The 14,364-nt window shown below is 50.9% G+C and overlaps 1 protein-coding gene across 1 annotated transcript; it reads right to left on the bottom strand.

Annotated features, from left to right (window-relative positions):
* Positions 1–113: 113 nt before the first annotated feature.
* Positions 114–1,642, bottom strand: LOC125548347 (F-box/kelch-repeat protein At1g80440-like). The gene has a single exon (XM_048711972.2). The coding sequence runs from the start codon at positions 1,435–1,437 to the stop codon at positions 319–321; it is 1,119 nt and encodes a 372-aa protein (XP_048567929.1). The 5' UTR covers positions 1,438–1,642; the 3' UTR covers positions 114–318.
* Positions 1,643–14,364: the final 12,722 nt, after the last annotated feature.

The raw sequence follows: 14,364 nt of genomic DNA, 5'->3' as shown, positions 1-14,364 counted from the left end.
CGCATGCCACCTCATCATATAAACATGCATTGAAAAAAGTCCAACTCAACATTCAAACATGTATGGATCACCTTAGTAACTAAATACAATGAATTATATATATTTTTAATTTTAATTTGTATATTATTATGTATCCAAACATTCATGTCTAATATATTGCAACCGATCCCATGGCAACGCGTTGGGCATCGTCTAAGTACATGTTGCAGTCTTGTAGATTTTTCCGTATGGTTTAAATTTTAGTACGTTGTTTTCTAAACGCCACTAACATTCAGATTTAATTGACAACTGTACATATACTGATTTTTTGTTACTGTATCATACTTCTACGCAACACGCGGCTTGCACGTGCCCGGCGAACTCCTGCGGCGCCCGGGCGCGCGCCCACGACGGCGCCGCCCCGTTGGTTCCAGCCTCCTTGTTGAGCACATACACGGCCTGCTCACCGCCGTGGCGCCCGGCGCCGATGGCGGCCACGCGGCCGTCCCCGATGGCCACGATGACCGTCGCCGCGCGCCCGTCCTCCGGTACCGGCGCCACCGCCCGCCACCCGCTGTCGCCGTCCCGCACCGCGAGGTGGCCGTCACGTAGCATGTACATGGCGCCTGCCGCGGACGGCGCGGCGCAGCACGTCCCCGGGCACGCCCCCTCGTTGACTATCCTGTCCAGCACTGGATCCCACGCCCAGGCGTCTGTGTCGAATGCCTCGCCGGTGCCGGTGAACCGGCCCTGCGCCTCCGTCGGGTACCCGCCAACCACGACGAACCTGGCGCCGACGCGGACCCCTCTTGGCTCGTCCCGCTCCAGCGCCATGTCGGGCAGCGCCGCCCACGCGTCGGCCTCGGCGTCGTATGCCGCCGCCGACCGCAGCGCGTTCTTCTCCTCGTCGTGGCCGCCGGCGACGAACACCCTTCTTCCGGTCGCCGCGCATGCGAAGAACGACCGACGCGGCCCAGGCATCGGCGCGCCGCTCCGCCACGCGCCCTCCAGGAAGTCGTACACGTGCACCGTGTCCGTCGGCGCCCACGTCTCAGGGTCCCAGCCGCCCACCACCACCAGCTTCCTCCTCTCGCCACAGGCCACGGCGGCGAGCTGGCAGAAGAGCGGGAGCCCCCGGCCGCCTGGGAGCGGGGGCAGAGTGGCCCACCCTCCGTCGGCCGGGTCGTGGAGCACGAGCCGGTAGGAGTTGGAGAGGGCGGCGGACGCAGCGTACTTGCGGGCCGGGCCGGAGGCGGCGAGCGCGGGAAGGGCCTGGGCGAGGGCGAGGATCGGGCGGGCATGGCCGTTGGCCCGGCGGAGGCGGCCGTAGAGCGGCGACTCCACCTCCGCCTTCCACTGCCGCGAGGTGCGGCGCGCTGCTGGGAGCTGACGGAACCCCACCCGGAGCAGGCATTCCCGCGCCACCTCCTCCGGGAGCCCCGGAATCAGGTCACCCATCTTCGATCAACCTCGACCGATGCACAACCTTAATTCACTCACTCCTTCAAACGAAAAGAACCGATAACAATCCGCTTCTTGCTCTCTGGTTTGGAACCCTACTACGCAACGAGAATCAAGCAGTGAGTTGTGGGTTGTGGCTGCGCTGAGCTGTTTGGGGACGCGGCGGGATGGCGCGCTTTATACCGGAGAAAGCAGCATTTTTTAAATTTATTGTACAAACCAGGGGGGTTGCGCGGGAATGCGAGAGACGGTTTTTCGAGCGGCGCTCGCCATCCTGATCCCGTATCATATGCGGAAACAGCTTGCCTTCAAAAAAATTGGTCAGGATGGAGACGTCGCCCTCTCGGCCCGGTGGCGTGCGGCATTACAGTACAATGTAATTGCTCCGTCCCCAGTTTCGTGCCAGGCCGCCGGTCGCCGTCGCCGGGATCCGACCGGCCGGCTACGAAGAGTGTGGCTATTTATTTATTTTGATCTGAGAGCGTGGCTATTGAAACCTCTCGGATGGCGATCTCCAGTGCAGGCAGCAGCAGAGGTATTTTGTCCGGACAGACAGAATACTGACGGTCAGGAAACGACGGCACGGAAGAGCTGTTTGCTTCGTATACACAGGTGCCGGGCAATTGTTGTTTATTCATGGAAACCGATCGCTCTCTTGTGGATTTGGGGATTACCAGAACTTATCCAGCGGCGACCGTAAGATTCTGCGGCTGCCGGCCGTGGGCGAACGAGCCGCCAGCCCGCCACACATCCACGTCGCTGCTTGTGGCAATCCGCTGCGAATAGCAGCTAGCTGAAGTTCTACCGTTTCAGTCCCCGTTTGGAACGCAGATATGAAAAACAAAACAAAAAATAGGAAAACAATATGAATTGAATATCATGTTGTAAATTTATTATAGTAATGTACTCGTTTGGATGCTCAACAGTATCTTGCACGGTAATTTTGCATGGAATTGTTTCTTCAGACTAAAGAGAAGAAGAGATGACACCAGTTGTATTGGACTTCTTTTTTTCGCCAATATGCAAAGTTTGCATATCATTTCATTGATAGGTAGGAGAGAACAAGAGTAACATAGATAAGAGAGGGGGAAGTGGGAAAGAATACAACACAACATAATCTTTCCTAGCTCAAACTCCAGCCAAGGAAGACGAGGAGACGAGACCCAGAGCACCTAGACCACGTCACAACCATCGCAAGGCACCACCGTCGCACGGCCACCGCTCCAGGACAGACCAAATCAACATACCCCCACCTTAAGCGCCTAGAGGAGTTGGCAAGTGGGAAGCAGGGTTCGGCTGAGCAGGAGGAAGAAGACATGGATGAGGCTACATTGCGCCCCGGATGCCCATGCCCTGAGAAGCAGCCCAAAACCAAGCTTGGCGTCCACCATCTTCAATTCCAACACCGGAGACGCCAGGAGCAACCAAGACCGCGCCTTCAAGAAGGATACGCCGTCGGGACGCCGCCGCTGTCCGCTTTGGTGAACCAGACCTAGGGGTTTCCTCCGGTGCGCGAAGCAAGACACAGACAAAAGACCATGGCAGCGCCTTCAACAAGGACACGGCACCCGCAAGTGTCGCCACTGCCAGCAACAACAAGCTGAGCAAGGATTTCGCCTTGGTCTTTGACTGGACAATCCCAAATGCCGCCAGCTCAGGATTCGAAGACGAGGAAACCAAAACACTCGCTTGAACCACCATCGCAGGAAGGGGAGATGCACCCTTCAACAGGAGCCGCGGGAATCGCCACCACCTAGGACATCCACCATCGCCAACCTTGCTGCAGGCACCTGATCCCCCACCATCCATCGAGGGCCAGATCTGGGCAGGGGAAACCCGGAATCGCCAACACCAGTAGTATCCACAGCCAACAAAGAGGAGGCATGGCCAGGCGAGAAGCATCCACAGCCAGCCGAAAGGAGGAGGCATGGCCGGGCCACTGGGAGGAGCAGTCGGGAGGGTCAACAGCAGCTGAAGGTCGGGGCAGGGGGTGGCGCTGCGGGAGGTGGATCTTGGGGAGAGGCCACGCTGCACCAGGAAGCAGCCGGTGACAGCGGAGGGGGCAAGACACGGCCAGCGAAGTCGCCGACAGGCCGGAGGAGGAGTGCCATGGGAGCGGCGATAGACACTCGCGCAGGAGAGCCACCAGGGCGCCGCCGCGGTGGATCCGAGGGCAGGGTGGCGCCGCGCGAGGCCCCCAGCAGCCGGAGCAGGGGATCTACCGCCAGCCGAAGCGGGTGATGCGCCGCCGGGCCGCGAGCGCGCGCGGGATGGAGACCCCGCCGCCGCCACGACGACGCGGGCTTCGCCCGGAAGTGGCTACCGGCGGCGGCGAGGGGAGGGGTCGGAGATGGGGGGGCTTGTGGCGGCGCGGCGAGGGACGCCGCCCGTGTCGCCTAGGGTTAGGCGACACGGGGGCCTATCGGGTGGGTTACAAAGCCGCCGTTGGCCTAGCTGCTAGTTCGTATTGGACTTCTCAAAATGAGTGAAAATATGATGTTTGAACAATTGTTTAGAATCATCCTTTTTATTGCGAAATACCCGCATAGCTTGCAAAAACGTCTTATATTATGGGACGGAGAGAGTAATTGTTTAGAATCCTCCAAAATGCTTATGAAAGAAATGTTTTTTTTGCCTAAGTTTATTCTAAGATCTAAATGGCATCATGCGAAAACTTTATATAAGATTACATTCCTATGTAATTCATGTGAAACCCCTTTATTCCAGTTGGAACCTCAGTTGTTGAAACGAGGTGTTTTGCAAACTACAACCATACAATTCAAGTTGTCCATTTCTTTTTTTAAAAAAAGGAGGATATATCCCTGGCTTATACATCTGGGTGATGCATGCAATCATCTTATTAATTATTCACAAAGACACTATAAAGTAATACATCAGTAAGTCTGAAGCCACCATCTTGGCAACACACCTATCGCTACTCCTATCCCCTTGATGAAGGGGTGCCAAATGTCCGAGCCGAATACCAAACAGACATCGCACCAAAGCCTAACATCTAAAGCCAATGCCCCAGCCAAGCCACAATGCCGTGATTGGGTCACAAAGTTGTCGATTTCAAATGCTAACTAGTTGCAATTATGAGTTCAGTTCCCAAACCTCATCATGTGCTTGTTTCAGAATGTTCGTGGATTTTCCTTTTTTGATAAAGGGAGATTTTATTATCTCAAAATGTAGCATCAAAGCGGATACAAAGCATTATGAGTAACACTCGGTCTCTACCTAACTAAAATCACACAACCAAATTCAAAAGTCCGATGAAAATTCAAGAAATAAAACCGACAAATCAGCAACAGTAGAGTCCTATAAACCGACACTATACCTATGGCGAAGGAGGTGGTGGGTCAATCCGTAGGTCATGCTGCCATCGGTTGGTGTCAAAACCGGCGGATCTCGGGTAGGGGCCCAAGCCGTGAGTCTAAGGATCGGTGGTAACGAGGATAACAGGGACACGGTGTTTACCTAGGTTCGGGTCCTCTCAAAGGAGGTAAAACCCTACGTCCTGCTTGATTGTATTCATGAGTATAGGGTTTACAGGAGTTGATCTACCTCGAGATCATAATGGCTAAACCCTAGTCGTCTAGCCTATGATTATTCTGATGCCCTCTGCGGACTAAACCCTCCGGTTTATTGATACGTCTCCAACGTATCTATAATTTATGAAGTATTCATGCCATTATATTATCATTCTTGGATGTTTTACAATCATTTTATAGCAACTTTATATCATTTTTTGGGACTAACCTATTGACCCAGTGCCTAGTGTCAGTTGTTGTTTTTGCTTGTTTTTTACATCGCAGGAAATCAATATCAAACGGACACCAAACACCACGAAACTTTTGTGGATTTTTTATGGATCAGAAGACATCCAGTGGGCCAGGGAAGTACCTGGGGGGTGCCCCGAGGGGGGCACAACCCACCAGGGCACGCCTGGGGGCCCAGGCACGCCCAAGTGGGTTGTGCCCTCCTCGGTGGCCTCCCACACTATAACACCCTGGTGTAATGATGTACAGTAATCCCTGGGTTAAGTTAATCTTTTTTCTAAACAAGTGTTTGCTCATCATTTTCTCTTGTCTCTTTCAAATTCCAGTTGAATTCAATTTCAAATTCCGAGTGAAATCCAAATTGCTCAAACATGAAAACTAAAATGTTCATCTTGTGGCAAATAATAATTTGTTAATATTGGTGGTGAACTAACATTTTTCCAAAATGTCAAAGTGCCCTAAACTAGTTAAAGTTGTGGCTAAAGCAATTAAATTAAATGCCTTTTTAATTTATAAAAATTGCAAACTTTTTCAAAAGTCTCGCAATCTTTTTGTGGCAGCGCACAATAATTCTTTGAAATTTTTTGGCCAGTGGCATAATTTTGCAAAGTCAATTGTGGCTAAAAGAAAAGGCAAAAGCTGCTAGAAAAAGAAAAACAAAAACAGAAAAGGAAAAGGAAAAGAAAAGGGGTGGGAGAGCTCTTGGCCTTCCCATGGGCCTCGGACCATCCCAGCAGGCCGGCCAACGCCCCCTCCCCGTTCGCTCTCCCCTCCCTCGTGTTCCATCGACCTGGTGCACGCGACGAGCGCGCCCCCACCGCACCCGCTCGCCGGCGTTGAGGGGGATAATGTAACGCCCCGAGACCGTTGCGCCAGGTGTCTTCCAGTCATTCGCTGTCGTTGCCATGTCATTTGTTTGCGTGTCATGCATTTCATATCATGTCATCATGTGCATCGCATTTGCATATGTGTTTGTCTTATGCATCCGAGCATTTTCCCCGTTGTCCGTTTTGCAATCCGGCACTCCTATGTCCTTCGACGCCCCCTTTTGCCTCTTTTCGTGAGCGGGTGTTAAACATTCTCGGAATGGACCGAGATTTTCCAAGCGGCCTTGGTTCACCACCGGTAGACCGCCTATCAAGTTTCGTGCCATTTGGACTTCGTTTGATACTCCAACGGTTAACCAGGGAACCGTAAAGGCCTCGTGTGTGTTGCAGCCCAACACACCTCCAAAGTGGCCCAAACCCCATCCAAACCCCCTCCATCCTCTCGGTCGTTCGATCATGATCGCGTGGCCGAAAACCGCACTCCATTTGGACTCTCCTAGCTCCCTCTACCTATATATATGTGCCCCTCTCCGAAATTCGTGGTCTAACCCTAGGCTTTTCCCTCCTCGCGCCGCCGGACATGTCCATCCGCGCCGGACATGTCCGCCGGACACACCGCTCCGTCCAATAAGGTCGTGCCACATCACCCCGCCGCCTCCCTCCTCCACTCACAGCGCGCCACACGTCTTCCCCGGCCTCCCCACCGCGCCGCGGCCCACCGAGCCCGTCCGAGGCCCTCCCGGCCCGGAGCCGCCGCCGCCTCCCGCGCGGGCCCGTTCGTCGGCGCCGCCATCTCCGCCGCCTTGCCTCCTCGCCGCCACGCGCTCCGTCGCCCGCTCCTCCGTTCGCCGCGGTTCCTCCGCCTCTGCACCTCGCGCCGCCGCCTCCTCACCGGCGCCGCCGCCCGCCGCCGCCGCAGCGCCCGGCCGGCCGACACCCGCCTCGCCGGCCTCCGCCCGTGCCGCCCCGGCGAGCGCGCCCGGCCGCGCCGCCCCGGCGACGCCGCACCTCGCCGACCTCGGATCCGGCCGTCATCTCCGGTCTCCTTCCTCGTCTCCGACAAGCTTATCCAGCGTTCTCCGGCGAACCTCGTGATCCGCGCCGCCCCAGATCCGGATCTGAGACTTTCTCTGTGACATTTTCAGTCACTGTTCATCGCATCATAACTCCGCATCCGTAGCTCCGTTTTGGGCGTGCCTTATATCAAAATGTTCATAATGATGTGCTCTTCATTTCATTCCATTGCACCATGCTTGTTTGAGTCCATCTTGATGCCCTAATGGCTGTTGCAAGAGTGCTATAAAATGTTAGTTCTTGTTTTTTAACAGATTATGAGCATTTGTCATTTTTCCCATGATTATTGTGTGTTGCATATGGGCATGAGCTCTACATGTGTTTTGGGCTATGCCATGCCATCTTTCCAGAGGTGTATGCCATGTATTTTTGTGATCAATGTGATGACTAGCACAAGCATGCAAAGTGGTTGTCGTGATATTGCTGATTTTAGGGACTTAGAATTTCACCAAGTCTTTGCTCTGCTGTTATTTTTATGCCATGTATTCATGTTGCTACAGAGTGATCCATGCTTCTTTTTAGTGTTTTCAGTAAGGATGATTTTGAGATATTGTTATGCTCTATCCATCCATGCCCTTGTTTGCATTTATGGAGTGCCCTAGCATGACTCAATATTGCTCTACTTTTGCTATAAAATGTTCCTGGCAGATTGTTTGCTTGTTGCATTTTAGATGACATCGTGCTGTTAATTGCAGAATCGTGCCATTATTGTTTTGCTTGCCATTTGCAAAGCGTGCATCTGTTTCTGATGATCTTTATATCGATTTAGAACGAAACCATCTCATCTTTCCAGCGGCGCTCTTGGTTTATCAAGTTAAGGCCTGGTTCAATCTTTTCCTTCCAGAGCACACATATGCATTGCATATTACATCCCGCATATCATGTCATGTTTTGCATCATGTTGCTTGCGCATTGCAGCGTGATTGATTGCCGGTCCTTTTGCTTGTGTTCTTGCTTTGGGTAGAGCCGGGAGACGAGTTCGTTTTAGAGGTACCCGTTGAGTACGCTTTCGAGGATCAAGCTTACGTCAACTCGGAGAACATTGCAGGCAAGATGACCATACCCTCGAAATCACTTCTATCTTTGCTTGCTAGTTGCTCGCTCTTTTGTTGTGCCGCGATACCTACCACTTGCTATATCATGCCTCCCATATTGCCATGTCAAGCCTCTAACCTACCTTGTCCTAGCAAACCGTTGTTTGGCTATGTTACCGCTTTGCTCAGCCCCTCTTATAGCATTGCTAGTTGCAGGTGAAGTTGGAGTTTGTTCCTTATTGGAACATGATTATTGTTGGGATATCACAATATCTCTTACTTTAATTGATGCATCTATACACTTGGTAAAGGGTGGAAGGCTGGGCCTTATGCCTGGTGTTTTGTTCCACTCTTGCCGCCCTAGTTTCCGTCATACCGGTGTTATGTTCCTTGATTTTGCGTTCCTTACGCGGTTGGGTTATAGTGGGAACCCCTTGATAGTTTGCCTTGAATAAAAATCCTGCAGCAAGGCCCAACCTTGGTTTTACCATTTGCATTAACAACCTATCACCTTCCCTTGGGTTCTGCGGACTCAAGGGTCATCTTTATTTTAACCCCCCCGGGCCAGTGCTTGTCTAAGTGTTGGTCCAAAACAGAGCCACTTGCGGCACCACCTCGGGGAAACTTGAGGGTTGGTTTTAGCTGTACGTAGTGTTCATCCGGTGTTGCCCTGAGAATGAGATATGTGCAGCTCCTGTCGGGATGTCGGCGCATCGGGCAGTCTTGCTGGTCTTATTTTACCATTGTCGAAATGTCTTGTAACCGGGATTCCGAGTCTGATCGGGTCTTCCTGGGATAAGGAATATCCTTCTTTGACCGTGAGAGCTTGTGATGGGCTAAGTTGGGACACCCCTGCAGGGTTTTGAATTTTCGAAAGTCGTGCCCGTGGTTATGGGCAGATGGGAATTTGTTAATGTCCGGTTGTAGAGAACTTGAAACTTAACTTAATTAATATGGATCAACCACTTGTGTAGCCGTGATGGTCTCTTTTCGGCGGAGTCCGGGAAGAGAAAACGGTCTCGTGTTATGCTTGAACGTAAGTAGTTTCAGGATCACTTCTTGATCATTTTCTCTTCGTTCAAGACATCTTTTCAACCCATCAATCTCTTCATTGGCGTTATCTTGGCTTATATTTCACCTAAAGCTTTACCTAAGGATTGTTGTTATTCATGGTGCTTATAAATGACCCAAGTTCTTCTTTTATTCTCCCGGTGAAATAGTTTCTCGTCTCCTTGTTCATATCAATTCGAATCCATTGTTTCCGTTAGTGGCAGAATTTCACCGCATAATTTTGAGATGTTCTCCATAAGCCCACTACAACCTTGTTCTTTTCGTTGTTGATAATCCAACAACTCCGTTCTAGCATTTGTTGTAAGCGTGCTCTACCAAGATCTTGTTTTCTCCTCCGTTCATTCCATTCCATTCTCTCTTTTCTTCCGGAGACATTGTGATGTTGCTCTTTTCTCTCATCATCTCGAATGGTGAGGATTGTGTCTTTTTCGTGCTTATCCATTTAACCGGAGTGTTGTGCCCTTTTGCTCAAGTTCTTTTCGCCTTATAAAGTCTTGCATCTCTTTTCAACCAGAGTGCTGCCCGAATTTTTTCTTCCTTGTTCCTCTTTCCTAACGAAGTGTTTTTCAACTTCGATCACCTCCGCGGTATTATTCCTTTCAAGTTGTTCAACTTTTCAAGGTTCTATGGTTTCACTCATTTGTCAAAGAAGCAACTTAGTTTTACCTCTTCTCTTTCTCTTCCGTTTTCCCTCCGGTGCCATCCTAGATCTCGGGACGAGATCCTCTCGTAGTGGTGGAGTGTTGTAACGCCCCGAGACCGTTGCGCCAGGTGTCTTCCAGTTATTCGCTGTCGTTGCCATGTCATTTTTTTGCGTGTCATGCATTTCACATCATGTCATCATGTGCATCGCATTTGCATACGTGTTCGTCTCATGCATCTGAGCATTTTCCCCGTTGTCCGTTTTGCAATCAAGAACTCGTATGTCCTCTGGCGCCCCCTTTTGCCTCTTTTCGTGAGCGGGTGTTAAACATTCTCAGAATGGACCGAGATTTTCCATGCGGCCTTGGTTCACCACCGGTAGACGCCTGTCAAGTTTGGACTTCGTTTGATACTCCAACGGTTAACCAGGGAACCGTAAAGGCCTCGTGTGTGTTGCAGCCCAACACACCTCCAAAGTGGCCCAAACCCCATCCAAACCCCCTCCATCCTCTCGGTCGTTCGATCATGATCGCGTGGCCGAAAACCGCACTCCATTTGGACTCTCCTAGCTCCCTCTACCTATATATATGTGCCCCTCTCCGAAATTCGCGGTCTAACCCTAGGCTTTTCCCTCCTCGCGCCGCCGGACATGTCCATCCGCGCCGGACATGTCCGCCGGACACACCGCTCCGTCCAATAAGGTCGTGCCACATCACCCCGCCGCCTCCCTCCTCCACTCACAGCGCGCCACGCGTCTTCCCCGGCCTCCCCACCGCGCCGCGGCCCGCCGAGCCCGACCGAGGCCCTCCCGGCCCGGAGCCGCCGCCGCCGCCTCCCGCGCGGGCCCGTTTGCCGGCGCTGCCATCTTCGCCGCCTTGCCTCCTCGCCGCCATGCGCTCCGCCACCCGCTCCTCCGTTCGCCGCGGCTCCTCCGACTCCGCACCTCGCGCCGCCGCCCTCCGCCACCGCAGAGCCCGGTCGGCCGACGCCCGCCTCGCCGGCCTCCGCCTGCGCCGCCCCGGTGAGCGCGCCTGGCCGCGCCGCCCCAGATCTCCCCGCTCCGGCGACGCCGCACCTCGCCGGCCTTGGATCCGGTCATCATCTTCGGTCTCCTTCCTCGTCTCCGGCAAGCTTCTCCAGCGTTCTCCGGCGAACCTCGTGATCCTCGCCGCCCCAGATCCGGATCTAAGAACCCCTAGAGGTTGACCCGATTTTTCCTAAGTCTTTCTCTGTGACATTTTCAACCACTGTTCATCGCATCATAACTCCACATCCGTAGCTCCGTTTTGGGCATGCTATATATCAAAATGTTCATCATGATGTGCTCTTCATTTCATTCCATTGCACCATGCTTGTTTGAGTCCATCTTGATGCCCTAATGTCTGTTGCAAGAGTGCTATAAAATGTTAGTTCCTGTTTCTTAACAGATTATGAGCATTTGTCATTTTTGCCATGATTATTGTGTGTTGCATATGGGCATGAGCTCTACATGTGTTTTGGGCTATGCCATGCCATCTTTCCAGAGGTGTATGCCATGTATTTTTGTGATCAATGTGGTGAATAGCACAAGCATGCAAAGTGGTTGTCGTGATATTGCCGATTTTAGGGACTTAGAATTTCACCAAGTCTTTGCTCTGCTGTTATTTTTATGCCATGTATTCATGTTGCTACAAAGTGATCCATGCTTCTTTTTAGTGTTTTCAGTAAGGATGATTTTGAGATATTGTTATGCTCTATCCATCCATGCCCTTGTTTGCATTTATGGAGTGCCCTAGCATGACGCAATCTTGCTCTACTTTTGCTATAAAATGTTCCTGGCTGATTGTTTACATGTTAATCAATTTTGCCAAGGTTGTTGTAGTTGATCCTTGCATGCTATAAGATTGTTCTTGTCATGTTTAGCTTCTTGATCATGTCTTCTTGATGGGTGTATGCTTAGTTTGTCATGCAATGCCTTGTGTTGAGTGCATCGAGCTCGCAAACATGCCTTCATAATTCTGCTTATGCCATGTCTAGTTTTTCTGCTAAGTCTGAATCTGTTAACGTAACTTGCTATGTTACATGGGTGCCATCATATCTTTTGATCCCTTTTGGCTTATGGTCAGTAAGGGACTTTTGTTATATGCTTTGAGTAGATTCATGCCATGCCTTGTTTTGCCATGATAGGTTCCTGTAGCATGTTGTTATCTTACTCTAAACATTGCTTCCTGATGTTAATTCCTGGCATGTTGTTATTTTCACAAAGTCTGTGATGCTGATATCTTTTACACTTTTGCCATGCTTGTTTGAACCTGCTATTGTGTGTTTTAGCCGTAGCTCAGTGTTCATCTTTTGTTAAGCATCTTGAGTAGATCACTGCCATGTGCTTTGTTGCTATGTTAGAGTGCAGTAGTTTATTTTCTTGTTGCATTTTAGATGGTATCGTGCTGTTAATCGCAGAATCGTGCCATTATTGTTTTGCTTGCCATTTGCAAACCGTGCATCCGTTTCCGATGATCTTTATATCGATTTCGACCGAAACCATCTCATCTTTCCAGCGGCACTCTTGGTTTGCCAAGTTGAGGCCTGGTTCAATCTTTTCCTTCCGGAGCACGCATATGCATTGCATATTACATCCCGCATATCATGTCATGTTTTGCATCATGGTGCTCGCGCATTGCACCATGATTGATTGCTGGTCCTTTTGCTTGTGTTCTTGCTTTTTGTAGAGCCGGGAGACGAGTTCGTGTGTGAGGTACCCGTTGAGTACGCTTTCGAGGATCAAGCTTACGTCAACTCGGAGAACATTGCAGGCAAGATGACCATACCGTCGAAATCATTTCTATCTTTGCTTGCTAGTTGCTCGCTCTTTTGCTGTGCCGCGATACCTACCACTTGCTATATCATGCGTCCCATATTGCCATGTCAAGCCTCTAACCCACCTTGTCCTAGAAAACCGTTGTTTGGCTATGTTACCGCTTTGCTCAGCCCCTCTTATAGCGTTGCTAGTTGCAGGTGAAGTTGGAGTTTGTTGCTTGTTGGAACATGATTATTGTTGGGATATCACAATATCTCTTACTTTAATTAATGCATCTATACACTTGGTAAAGGGTGGAAGGCTCGGCCTTATGCCTGGTGTTTTGTTCCACTCTTGCCGCCCTAGTTTCCGTCATACCGGTGTTATATTCCTTGATTTTGCGTTCCTTACGCGGTTGGGTTATAATGGGAACCCCTTGACAGTTCGCCTTGAATAAAACTCCTCCAGCAAGGCCCAACCTTGATTTTACCATTTGGACTAACAACCTATCACCTTCCCTTGGGTTCTGCAGACTCAAGGGTCATCTTTATTTTAACCCCCCCGGGCCAGTGCTTGTCTAAGTATTGGTCTGACACAGAGCCACTTGCGGCGCCACCTCAGGGAAACTTGAGGGTTGGTTTTAGCTGTACGTAGTGTTCATCCGGTGTTGCCCTGAGAACGAGATATGTGCAGATCCTATCGGGATGTCGGCGCATCGGGCGGTCTTGCTGGTCTTGTTTTACCATTGTCGAAATGTCTTGTAACCGGGATTCCGAGTCTGATCGGGTCTTCCTGGGAGAAGGAATATCCTTCGTTGACCGTGAGATCTTGTGATGGGCTAAGTTGGGACACCCCTGTAGGGTTTTGAACTTTCGAAAGCCGTGCCCGCGGTTATGGGCAGATGGGAATTTGTTAATGTCCGGTTGGAGAGAACTTGAAACTTAACTTAATTAATATGGATCAAGCGCGTGTGTAGCCGTGATGGTCTCTTTTCGGCGGAGTCCGGGAAGAGAACACGGTCTCGTGTTATGCTTGAACGTAAGTAGTTTCAGGATCACTTCTAGTTCACGACCGTGCTTTTCCTTCTCTTCTCGCTCTGTTTTGCGTAAGGTAGCTACCATATATGCTAGTGCTTGCTGCAGCTCCACCTCACTACCTTTTCCTACCCATGAGCTTAAATAGTCTTGATCGCGTGGGTGTGAGATTGCTGAGTCCCCGTGACTCACAGATTACTTCCAAAACCAGATGCAGGTGCCGATGATGCCATTCTAGGGGATGCGACTGAACTCAAGTGGGAGTTCAACGAGGACTCAGGACGTTACTATGTTTCCTTTCCAGACGATCAGTAGTGGAGCCCAGTTGGGGCGATCGGGGATCTTATGCATTTGGGGTTGTCTTTATTTTGGTTCCGTAGTCAGACCTTGATTGTATTCTGGATGATGTAATGCTATATTTATGTATTGTGTGAAGTGGCGATTATAAGCCAACTCTTTATCTCTTTCTTGTTCAGTACATGGGATGTGTAAAGATTACCCCTCTTGCGACATGCCTACAATGCGGTTATGCCTCTAAGTCGTGCTCCGACACGTGGGAGATATAGCCGCATCGTGGGTGTTACAAGTTGGTAATCAGAGCGATAAACCTGGGCTACTACTTTGTGAATAGCTGTAGCGCAGGTCAGATGCCCATGCTAAGTACATTTCCACACCACCCACCCCCGA

Source organism: Triticum urartu, chromosome 6A (genome assembly GCF_056163025.1).
Source record: "Triticum urartu cultivar PI428250 chromosome 6A, HENAU_Tu73, whole genome shotgun sequence".
Classification (NCBI taxonomy): Eukaryota; Viridiplantae; Streptophyta; class Magnoliopsida; order Poales; family Poaceae; genus Triticum; species Triticum urartu.
Note: the sequence above shows the minus strand (reverse complement) of the source record. Positions and strands in the feature narration are given on the sequence as shown.